The 20,417-nt window shown below is 40.0% G+C and overlaps 3 protein-coding genes across 3 annotated transcripts; 1 reads left to right on the forward strand and 2 right to left on the reverse strand.

Annotated features, from left to right (window-relative positions):
* Positions 1-28: 28 nt before the first annotated feature.
* gtf3ab (general transcription factor IIIA, b) lies at positions 29-2,276 on the reverse strand. The gene is made up of 9 exons (XM_061064212.1): positions 2,072-2,276; positions 1,869-1,963; positions 1,672-1,768; positions 1,487-1,575; positions 1,317-1,390; positions 1,158-1,238; positions 838-1,070; positions 376-429; positions 29-267 (listed from the first exon to the last, which is right to left on the reverse strand). Exons 1-9 carry the CDS (start codon positions 2,183-2,185, stop codon positions 133-135), a joined length of 972 nt encoding a protein of 323 aa, XP_060920195.1. The 5' UTR covers positions 2,186-2,276; the 3' UTR covers positions 29-132.
* A 7,110-nt stretch (positions 2,277-9,386) lies between these two features.
* rpl21 (ribosomal protein L21) lies at positions 9,387-12,838 on the reverse strand. The gene is made up of 6 exons (XM_061064487.1): positions 12,699-12,838; positions 11,507-11,585; positions 11,304-11,365; positions 10,371-10,483; positions 9,672-9,822; positions 9,387-9,508 (listed from the first exon to the last, which is right to left on the reverse strand). Exons 2-6 carry the CDS (start codon positions 11,571-11,573, stop codon positions 9,419-9,421), a joined length of 483 nt encoding a protein of 160 aa, XP_060920470.1. The 5' UTR covers positions 11,574-11,585; positions 12,699-12,838; the 3' UTR covers positions 9,387-9,418.
* Positions 12,839-13,487: 649 nt separating this feature from the next.
* Positions 13,488-19,900, forward strand: usp12a (ubiquitin specific peptidase 12a). Its single transcript, XM_061064342.1, has 9 exons — positions 13,488-13,955; positions 14,894-14,974; positions 15,074-15,287; positions 15,481-15,716; positions 15,820-15,896; positions 16,525-16,608; positions 16,701-16,898; positions 18,881-18,959; positions 19,061-19,900. Exons 1-9 carry the CDS (start codon positions 13,908-13,910, stop codon positions 19,160-19,162), a joined length of 1,119 nt encoding a protein of 372 aa, XP_060920325.1. The 5' UTR covers positions 13,488-13,907; the 3' UTR covers positions 19,163-19,900.
* Positions 19,901-20,417: the final 517 nt, after the last annotated feature.

The following is a 20,417-nucleotide window of genomic DNA, read 5'->3' on the forward strand; positions in this document are numbered from 1 at the left end:
GCTAGTGGAAGCTTCAGATGAGCGGGAGTGCTGTTTTAATGAGGCTTTATTTCATACTTGCGTAAACAAAAATATAACAGAAATCATGTTTCACTTTTAATGAACACATGCAGAAATGTATAGAAGGCAGCCTCACGGTTTGTTATCCTTCAAAGTTGTCTTGTACAGTTTGGTGGCCAGCTTGTTGGTCGCAGCTTGCATGGCTGCAGCTTTGAGTCTGAGCTGCTCTGCAACACGCCAGGGCTGGTTCTTTTTAGGATGCAGTTTCTATTAAAAAAAAAAAAAAAGGGGGAAAGAAAAAAAAAGTTATATACAAAGGGCAAAGTCACATTTCCTGTGTGAAAATCAAACATTCCCATCACAAGGGCACATTACCTTCAGCTTTTTCTTTGCGGGGTCATGCACCACTCCATGTCGCCACAGGCTTTCCTAAATCAACAGACAAGTTAACATGTTTCAGCAATGTAATGGTTCTAGATCACCCAAAATCTCTCTAAAAAAAATAAAATGGAAAAACTTTCTAGCCATTTATTGGTTTAGGTTTTAATGTACTCCCTTATTCTTTAAAGATCTACTTGCAACCAAGTATAAAAACTACTGCCAATTACATTTTTTCTACTAAAAAGATTTTCTTTTTAAATACATTGAGATATTCAATACATTAGTGCACCTTGCTCAAGGTTTTTTCAAAACTCAAGAGAGTTTAATCAATACAGGAAAGTGTAGATTAACCAGAGACATTTTTGACTTAGTGACAAACCCTATAGCAGTTGAAAACCAAATTGTAAGGATGGCTCAATACCAATAATGTATCAAGTTTGTGCGCAGCATGTTTACCTTCATGGCAAAGATCTTCCCACAGCCAGCGTAGGCACAGCTGAAGGGCTTCTTGCCCTCGTGGTCTCCCAGAACATGGCTTTCCAAGTTGAAGCGATGAGTGAACTTCTTACCACAGCCTTTTCTCGGGCAGGCCAGCTTCTTCTTCTCCCCGGAGTGGACATGGAGCTCATGCTGGCGCAAGAACCAGGCGTTGTTAAACAGCTTTTTACACTCTCCACACTGAGCCTTAACTGGACAAACGAGTCATGTGAATACGGTACATCGACGTGACAAGGTACGCAATGCAGCAAAAATATTTCCAAGCATTATCTTCTAACCTTTGTGTTCATTTCTGTGCTTCAGGTATTCTGCCCATGTCTTTCCTCGAAAAGAACACGAGTCATTCTCGCAGGGGTAACCTGCAGCGTAGACATATTTTATTGTTGGTTAAGAAGACAAATTAAAAAGAAATAAAAGCCTTCTGGTTATTTGCTTACCTCCATGCACACTCTCGTGATGCTTCAGTTTTCCATGTGTGGGAAATTCTCTTGTACAGCCATCGAAAGAACAACTGTGTGAAAAGTTTAATGAAAAGTTGAGCAAAAAAAACCTAAAAATGTAAAAAGACAAATCATCCATTTTTTGCATCAAATGTGAAGCCACTCACTGAAAGGGTAGGACCTGCTGGTGATCATACTTATGAGCTTTCAGTTGGTTCCTCTTGTGGAAATCTTTTCCACAGCCCTGATGGTCACACTGAAAGAACATAAAAGCAAGGTAGCTCATTGAAATAAATACAAATCAGCTTGAGGAAAAGAAAGGAAGCAACAGAAAAACGTTTGAATTAACGACCAGATATCTCTTGTCTTGGTGCTGATGAACCCGTGCCATGTGGTGCTTCATGCTGCTGTTTGTAACAAAGGCCTCGGCGCATCCATCAGCAAGACACCTGAGTACCAGAGCGGAGAGAAAGGCAGCTTGATAAGAGACAACGAGATCAATGTTCTACTATCCACACAGTTATTTCAAACAGAAACATAGAGCCTTACTTGTGTGGTTTCTCTCCACTGTGATTGAGCTCGTGTCTGGTGAGCTGATAGCGAGTGCAAAAGCTCTTGTCACAGCTCTCACAGGAAAACGGTTTCTGAATGCAGGGAAACATTTGACATGTAAAACAACTTCATGGTGTGCCTACTTGGATTCCTTCCATCTAGCCCACGTGTTGAGACTTCAAGCAGTTTGAGCCACTTACCAATCCTGTGTGTTTGCAAAGATGAGCCTCAAACTTCCACGGCTTACTGAACTTAGCTTTACATTCAAAAAATGAACAAACGTAGGTTTTTTGGCCTTGCAACCTTTCCCCCATCTTTAATAAGAGATGTCAGATGTGGTGTTGTGGTTACAGACGAAACTTGTTGTAAAGGGGCAGGACTCTATCGGGTCTGCAACCAGCTGCTCACCTGTGATGCATTTATCTAATTAGAATGTACCACTAAGAGCAAGAAAGGGGTGTTCTACTTAATCAAGGCCAATGCAGTTTTAACCTAAACCCAAGGGTAGTTTTGTGTTTGAAAAGTTAAACTTTTGGAAAACTTTCTACAGCTATTTTCAGCAGTTATACAGGTGCTCCAATATGTGAAATACTAAACGGGATTTAGGTCCCTAATTTTAATAGCAATCCCTTTGATACTTAAACATTATAAAAACTCCTCCACAGTGATTGATTCAGGCTTTAAAAATGTCACCAAGGCTCCTTGCAGTATGCATTCCTATCCGCTGTGTGTGTGTGTGTGTGTGTGTGTGTGTGTGTGTGTGTGTGTGTGTGTGTGTGTGTGTGTGTGTGTGTGTGTGTGTGTGTGTGTGTGTGTGTGTGTGTGTGTGTGTGTGTGTGTGAGAGAGAGTCTGGAGTGAGGCGACACTCAGTCTCCATTAATCTCACACACAGAGTATTTACGGCTCCAATCTTAATCTTATCAACTGTCCAATTCTGTTTTCTGATAGCAGAAATGTCTTGTTTCTTCTTTGAAAACTCACAAACCTGAAACGCAATGTCCAGTCTTCTGGGATGACACATTCAAATGCAACACAAATGTAACATTTCATTCAGAAACAATTAAAGGCGTCAGGCTTTAAAGTGCACAAGGGGGTTTTGTTTACCTCAGGCCTGTATGACCAGTGGCTGAAGGCAGCAATCTGCATAGACGGGCTACATGGGAGAGCTGCAGGGTTTCTGCTCCGAATATAGCCTTGGAGAATATTACAGCTTTTATGTGGCTGGAGGCACTTTCTGAATTTATGTGTTTTGTAAATAAAAATGTTCTTTGGTTCATTTGTTTGTGTGGATAACTGAAGAGACAAATACAAGCTGCACAGATATTATTCTAACAAAAAAAAAACCTAAGGGTTTGTGTAGGAACCTGTTAAAAATTACAATAAAAGATTGTGTTCTTGCATAATTTACACTCAAAAAAATGTGTCAAAAATGATATGGTCGTGAAAAAAAAAACAGGGAAAAAGTGGTGTAGTGACAAAGCAGGTGAAGGATAAGAGATCAAACCTCGGTTGAAGCCACCCAGTATGGAGCTGCAGTTTTCTGTCTTTCTTCCACTGGAGCATGATTTTGAAAAAAAGTATTGAAAAGTAGAAAAACCCATAAAAAAGGTAGTAGTGTTGTGGTTTGCACTGCTGCCTCACAGGTGCATGATTTTTAACCGCAGTAATGTACCGGAAATAATACATCAATCAATCACATTTATTTATAAAGCACATTAAAAAAAACAGCAACAGCAGACCAAAGGGCTGTACATGAAACAAGAGAGCAATACAGAATAAAAAGCAAAAAAAAAACAAAACTCACACATACACGTTTTCACACAGAATACTAACAATATAATTTGACAATAATAATATAATAAAGACATTTGATAGAAGGACATAAGATACACTGCTTACAACCAAGCACCCCAAAGAAGCATGGTAGTGTGGTGGTCAGCACTGCCGGGTTTCCTGTGTACAGCGAGAATGATCTGCCATTAAAGAGTGACCAATATTTTGAACTAATCTGATGTACTTGAAATTACATTTAGGCAAGAACCTCACTGCGGCACAATAGTGTTGTGAAATAAAGTAAAGCCTAACAGGCGGTTCTGGGTTCAAGTCCCGTCTGAAGTGGTCTGGCTTTTCCAGAGGGTGGACATGCACAGGATGCAGTTCAACTATAATGCACTTGTAAAACACTTTCAGCTCATGGTTTATATTTCTGGAGAACCAGTCAATGAAACTATAACACAGACATTTATAAAGGGTTCATTACTGTGGATCCAAACCGCAAAAAAACATCATTAAGTTAGGATCCTCAGAACATTGAACCTAGGTATAGGCCTCCCTGTGTGGAGCTTTATTTTCTTAAAAAGGGTACATCCAAATAAGAAAGACATTTGGGGGCTGAGCAAAAAAAAAACACTGACCATCCAATAACACAATCTGCTTGTGTAAACATTGCACCCTCTGCTCTCATGTGAAACCTTTGACTTACTTTTGTGAATAAGGCCTATTGAGAGCCTGTTGGGCGTTACCTCAGTGCCCTCCCACGCTTCAGGTGAGCATGCCTGGGTCAGTTGACACGGTTATCAGCCTCTTCTTATCCGGTCCCTCCACCTCCTCCACCTCTGCTGTCAGGGCCAGGATCAATACAGCTGGCCCAATATTCACATATATGACCATACCATCCCCTGCCTCTGATAACCACACTGACTCCATCACCCCGCCTAACACACAGATAGGCCTACAGCAAATTTGGCTTTGTTTGGCTGGCACTGGGATTTCCTTGAGCTTTTGTTCAACCTTCAGGCCAATCCCAACAAATACACACACACACACACACACACACACACACACACACACACACACACACACACACACACACACACACACACACACACACACACACACACACCATGTGCACATACCCTGACACACTCACAACTACTCTCCAGACCACTGACAGTTTCTCATAGTCTTTACACACCCAAATTACACTAAACATGACCTTATAAACCCAAACACAATGAATACAAAGTGGTGTTCACAGAAATCAATTACATTTATTGAGGTAATGGTTCTTGAAAAGATGTTTGGGATAGTTGAATTTTACTTTTATGTTTTTGGTCTTTTCAATTACAGGAGGAAATGTTGTACATTTTACTACTTTACAAAAAAAATCATAGTGACAAACAGTCATGTTGAAATGAGTACAATGGTGTTTGATAATAAAATTACTATACGTCTTTGGTTACTATATATAATGAAAAGGGACATTTATATGAAGTTAAGTCATGTCAAATTAATTTTATTTACATACGCCTAATCAAATATTAAAATCACAGATTCACCTCAAGGGGCATGACAATATGTTTATGTAAAATATTTTAAATATCATGACACCAGGTCCTTTTTACCAATGATGATTGATCGATTTGTTGAACTTTTACTTTTGAGATTTAAGCATATTTTGGGAATAAAAATGTGAGAAACAATTTATTTTCAGAAAAAAAAAAAAAAAACTCCACTGACCAATGACTCTGTCACTTCAGGTTTGTCACAAGTAATTGAGACGTGGGAATATTTACAGTAATTTGAGGGCTTGTAAAATAACATCATGTCCATCTACACTGTTGGAAAAAATTTCAGGAAAATATATTTAAAATCCTGAGCACAAAAAATGTCCAAATATATATTTTTGTGCCCTAATACAAAAGTGTGAGGAAAACTTAGTTTTGTAATTTGAGTGACCTTGAAGTGTGATTAATGGAGTATCAGGGCTGATCATTTAGAAGTTTTATATAGTGCATTATTTCAACACACAACTCCTGTTGCACCATGCAAGCCTGTCTCCATGTCCAACAATCTGTTATTTGTGTGTGTGTGTGTGTGTGTGTGTGTGTGTGTGTGTGTGTGTGTGTGTGTGTGTAGTTAATATGTAACACCCTGGGTCGATACAGCTGAAGTCTGAGTTGACCGACTCAATCTGTGTGTGTCAAATGTGTGATTAAGGAGTTCATAGTGTTCCACTGCTTTTATCCACAAGTCTCGTCTTCCTGCTCCTCCTCCCTCTCTCTCCCTCTCTCTCTCTCTTTCTTTCCCGCTCTGTTTACTTTATGTTCCTTCAATCAGTAACTCCCGTGAGTCAGTGCCACACATGAGGCTCTATATGAGAACACACACAAAGCACTTACAGTATAAAATAAATGTCAGATGTGTCATGTTATAGTGAGGAAGATTTAATGGTATTAAAAATGAACAGAAACAGACACGTATACATTCAATTAGCTGTGTTTAGATGTCGAGTACTTTCAGTTTGTTTCTCAACATCTTGACTTATTAGATTTGCACCAAATCCCAGATACCAGCTTTATTATCCTAAGGTACAAATAACAAGTAGAGGTCTTGAGAGAACAGCTGGAGATTTCTAGTCATCACTGGAACATTAATAAATATGTATGGCTGCATGGCTGCTTAGGGCTCCTGTTTGTTTAAGTAGAACCTTTATTCACTCCATTTCTACATGTTCTCTGCTAAAGCTTTGAGCTATATAAAGACCCTCCTTTGACCTTATCTAAATATTACAAGCTAAATTTAAGTCTTTCCGATCAATACCAAGAGTTTCGGCTGCCAGTACGCTCATCGATCGACTGCATTTTATTTTTTTCATCTGTTTTTTTTTTCTCCTGGTTTTATCTCCTCAGGTCGATGGATACTTATTGCTCGGTCCTGATAACACCTGGGTCTGAATTCCCTGACCTCAGGCCTGCAGGGTTATGAGGGTGACGAAAGACAACCTCTGCAGGTTATCTCCCCATTGTGCACCAAGAGGATTACAACACACGTGTAGGCATTCTTCCTTTTGAACGTCTGCAGGCTCTTACTATGTGAGAGATTTATTTCTATTTCAAGACAATTCAGCTGCAACCACAGAAGTGAAATAAATCCAGGAAATGTTTCACTGTTGGCCTCCTCCCCCCCTGATCTCTCTCTCTCTCTCACACACACACACACACACACCTCTCCGGCTAGTGGACCTATCTCTGCAAACTGCTGCTAATTTGTGTAAATATTAGGTAAAGTACTGAGGTGGGATGAGATAACCTATTTGTCACATAACCAGCCAGCCATTCAGCCTCCACTGATTAAGCAGCAAACAAGTGACCCACACACACACACACACACGGTGCAACCTATCAAATATTTTACAGATCCAATCAATCATAAAAAAAAGCTGGACAGATGTTCTCAAACTGATTTAAAGGGTTCCTAACAGCTTATGACATGAAGAGTATGTTACTGCACTGTTGAATAAAAATGAAGCTCCAAAGGGCAACTTTTGGTTTGTGTAAATCCTTGTGCCGCCCCGTTGGGACAATCAGGTACCTCTTGTGTCTTTGGTGATCAGGATGTCCTGTAAACACGTCATCGTATCTCTCACTGGGATTACTTTGTTAGTACCCAACAGCAACGTTTAAAGACATTCAAATCTAATATGTAGAAATGATCCTCTCACTGATGGTCTATTTTAATTTGTAGGTCATTGAGAAGCACCAGTATATTAATTACAGTCGGCTTTAAAAACAGACGTGTCATGCATTAGTAGATCGAGCCTATTAATGTGAAGGTCATCAACAAATTAGCTTGTAAAATCATATGTGAACTGTGAGCTTTTAATCAACATGATCAATGTTTCTGTGCACTTGTTTATGGTATCCACTCAACTTGTTTTTCTAGTGGTTAAATTACACGTATATTTAAGGGACCGGTTCATGTACATGTCAAGTGAAATCTTTGAAAAAGTTCAACATTCAGACTCACTGGCCCTGATAACTATCATGTGATTTCAGTATTGTAGGTCTGCTGCTATAAAGCTGGGAGCTGTGATGTTTGGACTTTAGACTTGAGGTTTCCTGGTGCACACTGCCACCTAGAGTACAACAGTGGGGAAAATCATCATTGGACAAATTGCACTGAACATCTTATTGTTCATCTTTCGTTTGTATCAATCTCTGTTTCATAGTTTAATTTCTCTTTTAAGTAGTTCTAAGTTCTAACACCGATAACAAATATTTTTCCTATATCAACTTCATGTTGAGAGATGTTTCAGTCTTTAACTTCAAAGCTTTTTAAAGCATCACCAGAGACCAACTTCCATGTAATTCAGGAGGTTTGTCATATTAAGGCGGAATTAAATTACATTTCTGGGGTTGGAAGAGATCAGGAAGCATGTTTCCCTCTGAAAGTTAAAACCCAATCAAACCCGTCCTACACAGCATAAAGGATCAATGATAAAGCATTATGAACTGTTTTAAATGAGTCCTTTGAATGAGCTTAGATATCATGTTTACAAGTCATTAGAATCTGTATTAATCTTGAATGACAAAGATACAAACCATCCTTTAAAAGGTACAAAGATTGAAACCAGACCCTCCCACTTACAATATATGGATCCAGAAAGTTTGGGACATCAAATGGAACAAATGACAAACCAATTAAGACTCCAAAAGGAAACTTTCACAACAAGATGGAGACCTGTACTGGCTTTACTAATGCAGTAGAGAGTGATGTTTCATTTGGGCGCAGACCAAGATCATGCACCATTTTCCCCTGGGGCTGACTTCGCACCTGTACTTTGACACCTGATTTCTTTGAGTGGGTCAGAATTTATTTCTTAATGATTACAACTTTTATTTTGATTTTCATTTCTCCTCTACCTTTATGAACATTTATTTATGCACTTGTTTATTTATGAGTATTATTGTGTATATGTATATTCTTTGGAGTGGACATTTCGGTTTGTATTTTATTTTCCTAATCTATTTCTGCTGGCTTAATATCCGAATGTAACTATACAGCTGGAAAAAGGAAAAAAAATAAATAAATATTTTTCATATTGTACTGTTGTTGATGAGAAAAATGGATAAAAACTAAGTTAAAAAAAAAAGGTACAAAGATTGTTTGAGTCCTTTTACATACGCAAAGCTAGTAAGAAACTGAATGCACCTGACGCTAAGCTGGTTTACATAAAATCAGATCAATTTAGGAGGAACTAAACACCTACTGGATCAGTAGAATCGGCCCAGATACGTCACTTCAACCAGAATTTAGACGGATATTTTCATACCTGACACTTTTGACTCGCATCAGGATACGGCAAAGTTTTATGACAGCAGTGTGCGAGACTGTATGCACAAAACCAGAACCAAGTATCTGATTCAGATGAATAACATTAATTATTTTTCTAGTCATGCAGAAGCGTGGATATAGAGCCTTTAATTACAGCTTGTCAACTGGTAACAAATCACTTTGCAAATGGAATAAATACTGTAGACCTGACATGGGAAGAGTTTAGGATCAGATGTGCTTGTGACTTGTGCTGCGGTCACTCTCAGATCGCCGGTGAAATAAAAAGTGCATTTTATTTCATTTCGATTGATCAAAGGAGGAGAATCATTGAGTGACAGCACATCATCAACAAAGCTACATTCATAAAAGGGTGAACAGAGGACAGCGTGACAAGTAAGGTGTGTACAAATATCTTTTATTTGAGAGCTCTCTATGCCATGAACTCGTAGGGGATGGGCTCCAGCAGCTGAGGCTCGTTTTTCTTGGTGCTGACGAAGTGAGCGTCGCGTGGAGGAGCCGGCTATGGAGACAAAAAACGGGGAACTTTAAGATCACATAAACCTCAAAAATGAAAAACATTTTGAGTTGATACTTTCCAGGACATCGCCACAACTTATTTAAATAACAAAACAAAAAACAGAGCTACCCACAATAAAGGAAATTCAGGGTTACATATTTCTTACCTGGCGTTTCAGCTCAACCCAGCTACCTTTCTGCTTGGCCTCCATCTTCTTGGCCTCGTTCGCCTTGACACGCTGCAGGAAGCTGTCCCTGCTCTTTGAGTGCTTCACATGCTCAATACGCACGTTGATCCTCTTGGCCAGAATCTTACCCCTGTGAGAAGCGAAAAGAGTCGATGAGTTCAACAAAGAAACAGCCACAAAGCTTCGGCTCAAAAAAAAAGAAAAGAAAAAATGGAGCGTAATGCTAAAGATCGGCACTCGAGCTGCTGTCTCCTCAATACAACCCCAGGTCAAACACGAGTTAGACTGGGGTTCTTAAGGATGGAATACTTTCCCCCATGTGAATGACCACTCAGCACATTAACAGCCCTGGTGGCAAAGTGAAGATGGGGTGAGGGAAACAAAAAAGCACTTACTAAAGACCAATAACTAAATAAGAGAAATATTCCAACAGTGAAAATGATTGTATAAATAAATAAATAAATAACATCAAAGTCCGGGAACAATCCCCATCAGGTATATAATGAAGACACCTTATCAAGGTTTACATCAGATTTATAAATTAAACCATCCTGTGTACACTTCATCAATATGATAAATAGGTGATTACATCTATCTTGATGGTCTTCAGGAGTTTTGAGGATATTGCCGTCTGAAAATAATCCACATGTCTCAGATTAAATGCTGCATCCCACTTACTTGACCTGCTTGTTGACAATAATGCCGACAGCGTGCTGGGTTACATTGTAGACACGTCCAGTCTTGCCATGGTAACACTTGTGAGGCATTCCTTTCTGAATGGTACCTGTGCCCTGAAGAGAGAAAACACACATGACAGTGAGTCTATGTATAAAAAACAAAATCACACCTGTGGACCCCTTATTATTACGAAGGCTGACCGACGTGAAAGTTTTGGGATCGATATCGGGGAGAGAAAAAAATTCAACACAATATATCAGTCAATATGTTTCTTGAATCTATGTTCAATCTGTAGAGAAAGATATAGATGTACACATTTATTAAGTTGATACCTCAAATGCAGTTATCAAACACAAGATATATAAGAAAGATGGTCACTGAACACTCTGAAGAGTGATAATGCTTGTTATAGCCAGAAAGAGAACTGCTAGTGCAATTCAACAATACTCAATTAAAATGCTATTTGAGTTGTAAATAAATCTTATAATATTTGCTCTTCAGTCACTTGATATGCTAATGTCTGCATTTATTTGGTACAGCGTGGAACAAAAGCCGTCTTCAAATGTTACAACACTGAATAGACTCCTTCAAACTATAATGTCTGATGAATTAATCACTGTCAAAGTCAGTGAATTTGCCATCATGTGTCAAAAGATTAAGGTATAGTTCATTCTGTTAGACACATAATCCTTTCTTTCCCCGTTAGATTTAAGATAATGTTTCACACATTTTCAAAACATTAATTAAGATATTAGGAAGAATGTATCATATATTGTGTAACCTAATAAAAAAAAATCAAATTAACTATTGTGATGTAATTCTGTGTACATGTTTACCTCTAGTTGACTTGACCATTATAACAACGCTTAAATGCAGAAATCTGACTATCCATCCAAACAAAGAAAACATGCCCACACACTGGCTGCATCGTACCTTGATATCAACAATGTCTCCCTTCTTGTAGATGCGCATGTATGTGGACAGGGGAATCGGACCTGCAAAGAGAGTTCATGTTATTTTGCAAAGCTCTGACAGCAAGTCTACACAAAATAAAACTTCATACAATAACAGATTATTTGCATGCACTTTAAAAGGTGGGCTCTCTAATTAAAAACTGCCCTTAAATTTGCACTCACCATGTTTGCGGAACTGCCTGCTGAACATGTACCTCGTCCCCCTCCTCTTGCCTCTGGTGTTCGTCATGATGCCTGATTACTAAGAGAAAACACATTTCAGTTAGCTTTGTTGGTTTGAGGCGTAAGGACAAGTAACTTCTACGTCAGCAACAGTGTTGCCAGGTCCGCTTGTTATCAGCGACTTTGGGCTTGTTTTTCTGTAAAGTCGCTTACAAATATCGTCAGTCGCGGGTTTTTGGGCTTGTTTTCTAAAGTGCAGTGGCTTGTTTGGGCTTGCTTTGCTCCCTGTATGAACCCCTACTGATTCTCTATGCGAAATATTGTAAAGAAAATATAATAAAGAGTGGGAGAAAGAGATCTGACCTTAATACAGCATGCTGATGATGCTGGCACCCAAAAGCACAATAAAAAACTTAAACAAAATCCATGAGGTTTACGGACATCGATTTCACTGTTTTCAAATCAAAATGAGACAATATATATTTACATATATACACTGTTATCAAGTGGCCTCTCTTTTACACTATGTGGTAGGTTAGGTCACCTGTTGGGCTTCATTTAATTTGTATGAGGAGCCAGGCTTGTTTTGGGCTCGTTTCCACAGAGCTGGTTTGCTTGTTAATCTCGCGATATCTGGCAACATTGATCAGCAACACGACGTTTATCTCAATAGAGGGTCCACACCTGACAGCTATGAAATGCATTTACGTTAAAAGCGGATTCAAATAAATGACAACTAAACTAAATCGTTAACAAAAACACAGGTAAAATAAATCCCACGTGTTAGTTTGACTAAACATATGAAAGTCTCGTTGTGATCATACAGAAGAAGTCTCACTGCGGTGTGAAACAATGTTATTAAGAATACTGGAGTCATTTTTAAGATACACGACCGAATATTTGTGACAAACGCCATGTGAATATGATTTGTTTTACAGCAGGAGAAACACGGTGTTTAATTAAAACACAGTTTCTTCCAGTGGTTTCGCTACATGGTAGGCCCGCATGGAGAGCCACGCTGCTGCTCCGGATCACATTCAACGACTAAATCAAACACGTAGGACAAGTTTTAAAACGGGATTGAGCCGCTAGAATGAAGGGAAAAGTCAGCGTTGCGTACATGCACACTTATTTGTAAGACCGATTCGATAATTAAGACAAATATTCACTTTAAACAGAGAGAAGATCTTACCCCCGGTCTCAACAAGATGGCGGGTACGGCAGAAAGAGAGATCAGAAGCCCCCAAACTCCGCCTTGTGAAATACAATCGAGGCAGGTCTCGATATTGCCTGCACGAAATAAGAACACTGGTACCCGATCCTTTGTGATTAATAAGTGATAGGAAAATTAAAAAGAAATATATGGGTTTGAAAAAGAAGACATTATTTTTATTTTTTTTTCAACTTTTTTGAAGCCGAAATCAAAAAAAATTATAGTATTTTTTAACAACTGACTACTTTTTTTTCTCTCGAAAAAACCCACTTTTATAATTTTATCGAAATTGTGAGATATAAAGTCGAAATTATGAGATATAAAGTCATAATAATGAGATATATATGAGATATAAATAAGAACACTGGTACCCTATCCTTTGTGATTAATAAGTGAAAGGAAAATTAAAAATAAATATATGGGTTTGAAAAAAAAGACAAAATTATAGTAATTTTTTTTATTTTTTTATTTTTTCCAACTTTTTTGAAGCCGAAATACTTCATGAAAATTTTCAACTTTTTAAAAGCTGAAATCTTTTCATGAACATTTCGAAATTATGAGATAATTTTATCGAAATTATGAGATATAAAGTCATAATAATGAGATGAGTCAAAATAATGAGATAAAAAGTCAAAATAATGAGATAAAAATAAATTATGAGACTTTATTATTTTCATTTTTATTTTTTTTACTGGCGGAAATGGGCTTCCATACTTTTAGGCTTCATTCGGTTGTGCAAATATCATTAACAGCCCTGAGAGGTGACACACGCATGCGCAAAACGAAACAGTATTTCATGACAGATCTCTCGCAAAGTTTGATATTTCTTTATTTGGTTACGGAGAACATACTGTCTTTAAAAGGATTCGGCGTATCATGAGTATGAGCGACAGTTTTAGACCTGCACAAGGAGATCATATTTACGAAACGGAAGAAACTAGTAGTGAACGCTCTCGTTGTCTTCAGCTGGTGGACTGTCTGTCTGTCTGTCTGTCGCGAACCCGGCAGTGTTGCCAGGTCCGCTTGTAACGACTGTAAATATTGTCCGCTTGTTTCCATAGAGCTGGTTGCTTGTTTCTCTCGCGAGATCTGGCAACCCGGGAGCTCGGCAGACTCGCCTACCTGCTCTCACGAGGGGAGCCAGCCCAGTCTTGTCTCGGCTGTGTGGTGGAAGATGGCGCTAGCCGAATGGAAATCCTAATGACAGTCTCCAAATTTGCCTCTTTTTGTACCATGGTGAGTGCACGGAAGGCTCATACTGGCATTATTCAAGCTACGGCGTTATAGAGAAAACGCGAAGTTTATTATATTGTCTTATAAACCGCGGGATTATGAACAGAAGCAGTTAAATCGTGTGTCAGTGCTAGCCGAGCAGCCACCCACTTGCCTTTTCCGCTCTGCTCGTTTGGCTAACAACACTAGATGTACACTCTTTACTAAATACTTTTAATCAACAATTTAATTAACCATTTATTGGGTTAATATTTACCACAGTTAATTGCACCGCAGTGACAGTGCACCTGCAAGCTGCTACGAGTGTCGGCTAACTAGCTACCGTAAAGGGTAACCGTGGCTACACCAGTGCTGCAGATTGCAAAACAACCGGGACACAGCTGGAAAATAGATAACTTCAGACTGCCGCTATGTGTACAGAATGAAGCAGGAAAAACGTGAATAATGTTAATTTGAGGATGCTAGCCTTTTTTTTTTTTTTTGGACAAACGACCGGATCTTAAAAACGCAGGCAATGACGACATTGTTTAACATAAGCTGCGCAGTTGTGGTGCATGTCCACTCTGCACACTTTGTGGATACATAATGCATCGTACTCTATCAGCCTTAAAAACATAACACCAGAGGGTTGTGCTTGCACCTTAAAACCCGCTCTTAACTTGAACCACCACTGTGCTTTAGTATGATCTATCCTGACAATTGTCTTGTTATCCGCAAGACCAATTGTGAGTGTAAGCAGATCTTTTAAAAAGTGATTCATGCTTTTAGTTTCAATTCCGTTAAAGGGCAGCGATGGGGTTCTCAGTTATTAGTTTTCTTTGTTTTTTCTAACCTTGTAATAGCAGAGCTGTTGCTATCAGCTGTAGCAGTCGCCTGCTGATTTATTGTGTTGTGTTATGTACAGAATTAAGCTGAGTATTGGTATTTGTGTGTGTTTACAGGGCGCCAATGCCTCTGCTCTGGAGAAAGAGATTGGATCTGAGCAGTTTCCGGTCAATGAACACTACTTTGGCCTGGTCAATGTGAGTAAACAATACACTCACTGTGCTGGTTTTGTCTGTTTTGTTTTCATCTTTACCTCACTCACACTCGCCGTAATTCTTCGCTCCGTTTGTTTCTAGTTTGGGAACACCTGCTACTGCAACTCGGTGCTGCAGGCTCTGTACTTCTGCCGGCCGTTTCGGGAGAAGATCTTGGCGTACCGCAGTCAGCCTCGGAGGAAGGAGAACCTGCTCACCTGTCTGGCCGACCTGTTCCACAGTATTGCCAATCAGAAGAGGAAAGTGGGCGTCATACCACCCAAGAAGTTCATCACGCGGCTCCGAAAGGAGAATGGTGAGCGGTCAATCATCACTTAAAACAACTGCTGTAATGGTTCTCTATCTTCTTGTCGCCCCTTGTTGGCTGCTGACTCCTCAAGATCTTGTTGAAATTGGAATGTCCAGAAGACCCTGAAGTACCTGTTTAACATATAAAATAGCTGTATAGTAACTCTTATGTCCTTCTCCCTCTGTTCTTTGTTCCTCAGAGCTGTTTGACAACTACATGCAGCAGGATGCCCACGAGTTCCTGAACTACCTGCTGAACACAATCGCTGATCTGCTCCAGGAGGAGAGGAAGCAGGATAAGACCAATGGCCGTCTTGCCAACGGCACATTGGACTCCCAAAACAACAACAGCAATGCAACGCCTGCCCCAACCTGGGTCCATGAGATCTTCCAAGGCACTCTGACCAATGAGACACGCTGCCTCACCTGTGAAACGGTAAGAAGACTCAAGCGGCTGATGATGCTGATATGACACGTGTTTTTTTACATTTAGATTCATGTTGCTTTCAGCTTATTTTGATGTCCTCTTGTCTCTCCAGATAAGCAGCAAAGATGAGGACTTTCTGGACCTTTCTGTGGATGTAGAACAGAATACCTCCATCACACACTGCCTCAGGTGAGTTCACTGCAAAGAGACGCAGAAGTGCTTCAGGTGTTGAGTTGACAGGATGAGTGGTTAGATGACATGAAATTCACTTTCGGCTTAAGGAAGAAAAGTAGTCCCAATGTGAAAATGTAATACTTTCGATGCTTCCTGCCTTTCTTTTTCTTTTCTTTTCTTTTAGTAAACTGATATTCTGTTGGTGTGAGGCTGTTGGTCAAAGTGGTTTTCTGATGTTTTATTAATCAACTGTTGGAGTAGATAATCTTCTTATTCGCTTTGGGTAGAAATGCAGTTTAAATGATATTTCATGACGGGAGTCATTGTTGAATAGTGTTGCGGTCTTTACTTATTCTGATCAGGTTACTTTCATACAACATACAGTAGCTGCTTTATCTGTCTAAAATGATCTGTTTTAAATCAAGCTGAACAAGGAGCCTTTGCAGGGATGTTCGTTTGAGGCTGACGGGGTTGGAAAAAAAATGTTTTTGCATCACTTTTTCAGAAGGGTGAAAAACACAGTCATTGCGGTGTCCTTCACAGACATGAGGAGAATGCAGTGTTTTGTTGTCGAACCATTCAGTCTGTATATGTGGAATTCAGACTGCGTACTGACTAGTTTTGTGTTTGTGGCTCCTCTCAGAGGTTTCAGTAACACGGAGACACTGTGCAGTGAGTACAAATACTACTGTGAAGAATGTAGAAGCAAGCAGGAGGCTCACAAAAGGTTAGTGTACTGGTTTCTTCTTGTTGTGTGCATGTCTGTCTGTGGTTGGTTATTGAGTTATGTTGCTTAACGCTGTGTTATTTTTGACGTAGGATGCGTGTTAAGAAGCTGCCGATGATCTTGGCTTTGCACCTGAAGCGCTTTAAGTACATGGAGCAGCTGCAGCGCTACACCAAGCTGTCCTATCGCGTCGTCTTCCCCCTGGAGCTCCGCCTCTTTAACACATCCGGGGACGCCACCAATCCCGAGAGGCTCTACGACCTGGTCGCCGTCGTTGTGCATTGTGGGAGGTGTGTAGGTGCAAACACAGAACACAACACCTTTATGACCATCTCCACAGCAACCAGAGTTAGGCAGACATATGTTCTAAAAATCAAAATGCACTTGAACCTATCGGCATGAAAAGAAAACAAAGGTATGTGAACATTTATATCACATTCAGCAGGAGAAAACACAGACCCTTGTCCATCACAGTTCAGCACTTCTGCTCAGTGTGTGGGAGTTTGTCTGTCTGTTTTTATACATGGTGTTCCCTTTGAATTCTAAAACAGACTCGACACAACTCTCCATAGAAGAAAAAATATTAAAGAGAGTATATTTAAAGGTCAGGCTCAGCGGGAGTTTAGCAGGTAAGTCGGGAGTCCTACAGATGTAAATGATCTGTCTGAGTCTTCTCTTCTCTCATTTCAGCTCCAATGCACCAAGTTTATTTTCAGAGCAGGGAGTTTTATTATGAAATTGATGTCATGTTTTCAGGCTATAGAACGTCTGGGACTTCCATTAAATTATGTCAGGATATTGCTTAAAGCTAGAGAAGGAAACTTTGGAGAAAGCAGCAGGGGAAAAAAGGCTCTTGAAAGTATTTAACTAAAAAAAAAAAAAAAAAAGAAGAAGCTGAATTCATGTACATCTCCCCAAAAACGCATGAAGGCACTGCTTGAGTGTGGACGTCCACCAGAGACGGCTGAAGGAGTGAAGCCCACTGCATTGTCTTGGGAAAGCTAATCTCCTAAACTAAACAGGACCAGCATTTCAAAACAAAAGTTGATTTCAGTACAAGTTATAACAGTTTAGTTTTACATTTTGATTTTTACACATGACCTTTTCTCACTCAACAATTGTGTTCACTGTGTTGGCTCAATATTATCCAACACCACAGTTACTGGTACCTCGAATGATGAAGTAATCCATTGTTAAAGGAACATCTTTTAACTCATGCACACACACACACACACACACACAAACACAAATCATTTAAAACATTTGTAAGGTGTGTACTAAGGTGGACAAAAGTGGTGATGCTTCTATTCTTTCTGATACCACGTGCCTTTAAATGATATGAACTCCACTATTTTAAAGTTAGATAGTATGAGGAAGTACCAAAATGTGAAAAAGAGAAACCAATCTAGTCATATTTAAAGCCTAAAGCTGCCATGATTGAAAGAGAGAGAGAGATAGTAGTAGTAGTAGTAGTGTAGAGAGTGCGTGTTAATAATAAAAACAAAGTGGTCAAACTGAGACATTTCTGACTGTTTCACGGCAGTTACGCTCCTATAAACGTATAAACAGGTAAACACCTCGGTGCCGGAAGGAGCAGGATTTAGTTTTTTTTTTTTGCAGCTGTTGTGCTTCATCTGGCCTGCTGTGTTTGTCTCTCTGCTCTCCGTCACACCTGCAGCTGCTACACAGCCACAACTCTCCTAACTGCTCCTTTCTAAAGGTGTGTAAATACAGACGATTTACTGAGTCCCTTTTAGCATCTCATACAGATGGACAAGTTACATCCGTGTAGTGTCTGTTGCAGAGAGAGAGCAGAGGAGGGTTACAGAGACGTCACCAAGGGGCTGTTTCTGTTAGTCTCGACTTGCGGACAGTGAAAGAAGGTTTCACACTGCTGCACAATGAAACTGAAAATTAGAAAATGCAGAGAGCACCCTCTCTACAGACACCATCAAACACTTCTGCTGGATATTCATTTGGTGCCAATGTGTTATTTCTAAGAAGATCCTCATATTGATTTTACATTAATATTAATAGTATGTTAAATATTGTTTTTTTTCCCTCAGTGATACCGTGCAGGTTGCTTCTTAAAAAAAGCAAATTACCCAGATTTTGGTGCCTAGAGCTTTATTTTTGTTGCCATGGTATCAAAACAGGTTTTGTTTGCTCATGGTGGACTAAATTTAAAATTCTGGTATCGTGACCCTAGTTGGTCTACTAGGCCGGGTGTCAAGACTCTGTAGGGCTAATCACATCTTCTCTCTATTTTCAGTGGTCCAAACAGAGGTCACTACATCGCCATTGTGAAAAGCCACGACTTCTGGTTGCTGTTTGATGATGATATTGTAGAGGTAAGTGAGACCGCTTGTATCTACGTTTGATCTGGCATTCACAGTAACCCGTTTCTTTGTCCTCATTCTTCTCCATGTGGTCTTTTTTTTTGGTCTTGTAGAAAATCGACGCACAGGCCATAGAGGAATTCTACGGTCTCACTTCAGAAATCTCCAAGAACTCTGAGTCGGGCTACATCCTCTTTTACCAGTCACGAGACTGAAGCTGGGGCCAAGCGTTCCACCACAGAAACCAGGAGAGAAATGTTGTGTTCCCTCTGTGTGGGGAGCAGCAGACCAGAAATGCACCACAGCAGCCCACGCAGCTGTAGTTCCTACGTGTGCTTTGTGCACTCAGCCCAGCCTTGGAAGCAAACCCCCTTATATCCCTTTTGCCCCCCTCCCCCTCATCTCCCCTCTCTCTGGCTGGATGCTGCTGCTGCTGCCGCTGCCACCTGGACAATGAGACGATAATGAATGAAAACTGTGTCAGGATTGTTTTTAAAAAAAAAAGACGCTGAATGAGGGTTGTACAGATATCAGTCGGTTGTATGAGTGCATTGTTAAGTTTTTGCCTTGGGTGTGGGGTCGAATGGGTATTTAATAATTCATATGTTGTAATATTGGCCTGGTGTCTGCACCCCTGCTCTGTTATTCTGCACTGGGATAAACCGCAAGTTGATCAAGTTTTGATAATGGATGTAAGGAGGATGGGTGTGATGGGGCACACTGGGTTGTATATTTCTACAGTGTACAGGATGGTATTTGTATAAATATAACAAGAAGATAATATTATCATTGGAAATGTTAGAGCTTGACAAGATGTATTAACACTATGGTGCACTTTTGATACCGTTTTGTAGGTGTTGGCAAGTTTAACGTGAGGGTTTGCTTAAAAAGGCCTGTTGTGAAGCGATCATTTTCTGTTTTAAAGAAAAAGAAATAAAGAGAGTAAGAATGAGGCTGGGTGTCCTGTGTTTTCTGTCTCCCACAGGTGCGCACTGATGACTCATACAGATCAACATCGCCTCCTGGAGGTGTTCCCTGGTAGTGCTGCTCTCCCACTGCAACAGGAGCTATTTTTAATCCATTCAGAACCCAAATGCAAAAAAAAAAAAAAAAAGGAAAATCAGCCAACACAAGACTTCATCAGCTAACTGATCACATCAGCAAGTCACCCTCTGGCCTCAGGTGTCTGGTATGCAGAGCTGCAGTGATGGGGGGGGGGGGGGGGGCAAGGTAGAGAAGATGGAGGACAGAAGTGGGAGGGGAGGGGAGGAGGTTGTTGGTGACACACATCAAGGTTGCTGTTAATAGCACAGACAGAACCAGAATAGCAGGGTGTCACAGGAGGAGAGCTTGCCTCTGCATCCAGCATCTTCAAACCTGAAACTCGAGTCAGGCAAAGAAAAATATATATAAAAAAATGTTAACTGTGCTGTTTATAGCAGAAATGAGAAAATCCTCATCAGTTAAGGG

The sequence above is a fragment of the Labrus mixtus genome, chromosome 19, assembly GCF_963584025.1.
Source record: "Labrus mixtus chromosome 19, fLabMix1.1, whole genome shotgun sequence".
Taxonomy (NCBI): domain Eukaryota; kingdom Metazoa; phylum Chordata; class Actinopteri; order Labriformes; family Labridae; genus Labrus; species Labrus mixtus.

Excerpts from the sequence above, each read along its gene's own strand:
- rpl21 (XM_061064487.1), bottom strand. The coding sequence starts at position 11,573 with ATGACGAACACCAGAGGCAAGAGGAGGGGGACGAGGTACATGTTCAGC. Across the intron at positions 10,484-11,303 it reads GAGACATTGTTGATATCAAG|GGCACAGGTACCATTCAGAA; the intron begins GTACGATGCAGC and ends TTCTCTCTTCAG. Across the intron at positions 9,509-9,671 it reads GGGTTGAGCTGAAACGCCAG|CCGGCTCCTCCACGCGACGC; the intron begins GTAAGAAATATG and ends TTGTCTCCATAG.
- gtf3ab (XM_061064212.1), bottom strand. The coding sequence starts at position 2,185 with ATGGGGGAAAGGTTGCAAGGCCAAAAAACCTACGTTTGTTCATTTTTT. Across the intron at positions 1,391-1,486 it reads CAGCAGGTCCTACCCTTTCA|TTGTTCTTTCGATGGCTGTA; the intron begins GTGAGTGGCTTC and ends CTTTTCACACAG. Across the intron at positions 268-375 it reads CCGCAAAGAAAAAGCTGAAG|AAACTGCATCCTAAAAAGAA; the intron begins GTAATGTGCCCT and ends TTTTTTTAATAG.
- usp12a (XM_061064342.1), top strand. The coding sequence starts at position 13,908 with ATGGAAATCCTAATGACAGTCTCCAAATTTGCCTCTTTTTGTACCATG. Across the intron at positions 16,899-18,880 it reads GTCGTTGTGCATTGTGGGAG|TGGTCCAAACAGAGGTCACT; the intron begins GTGTGTAGGTGC and ends CTCTATTTTCAG. Across the intron at positions 18,960-19,060 it reads TTGATGATGATATTGTAGAG|AAAATCGACGCACAGGCCAT; the intron begins GTAAGTGAGACC and ends TTGGTCTTGTAG.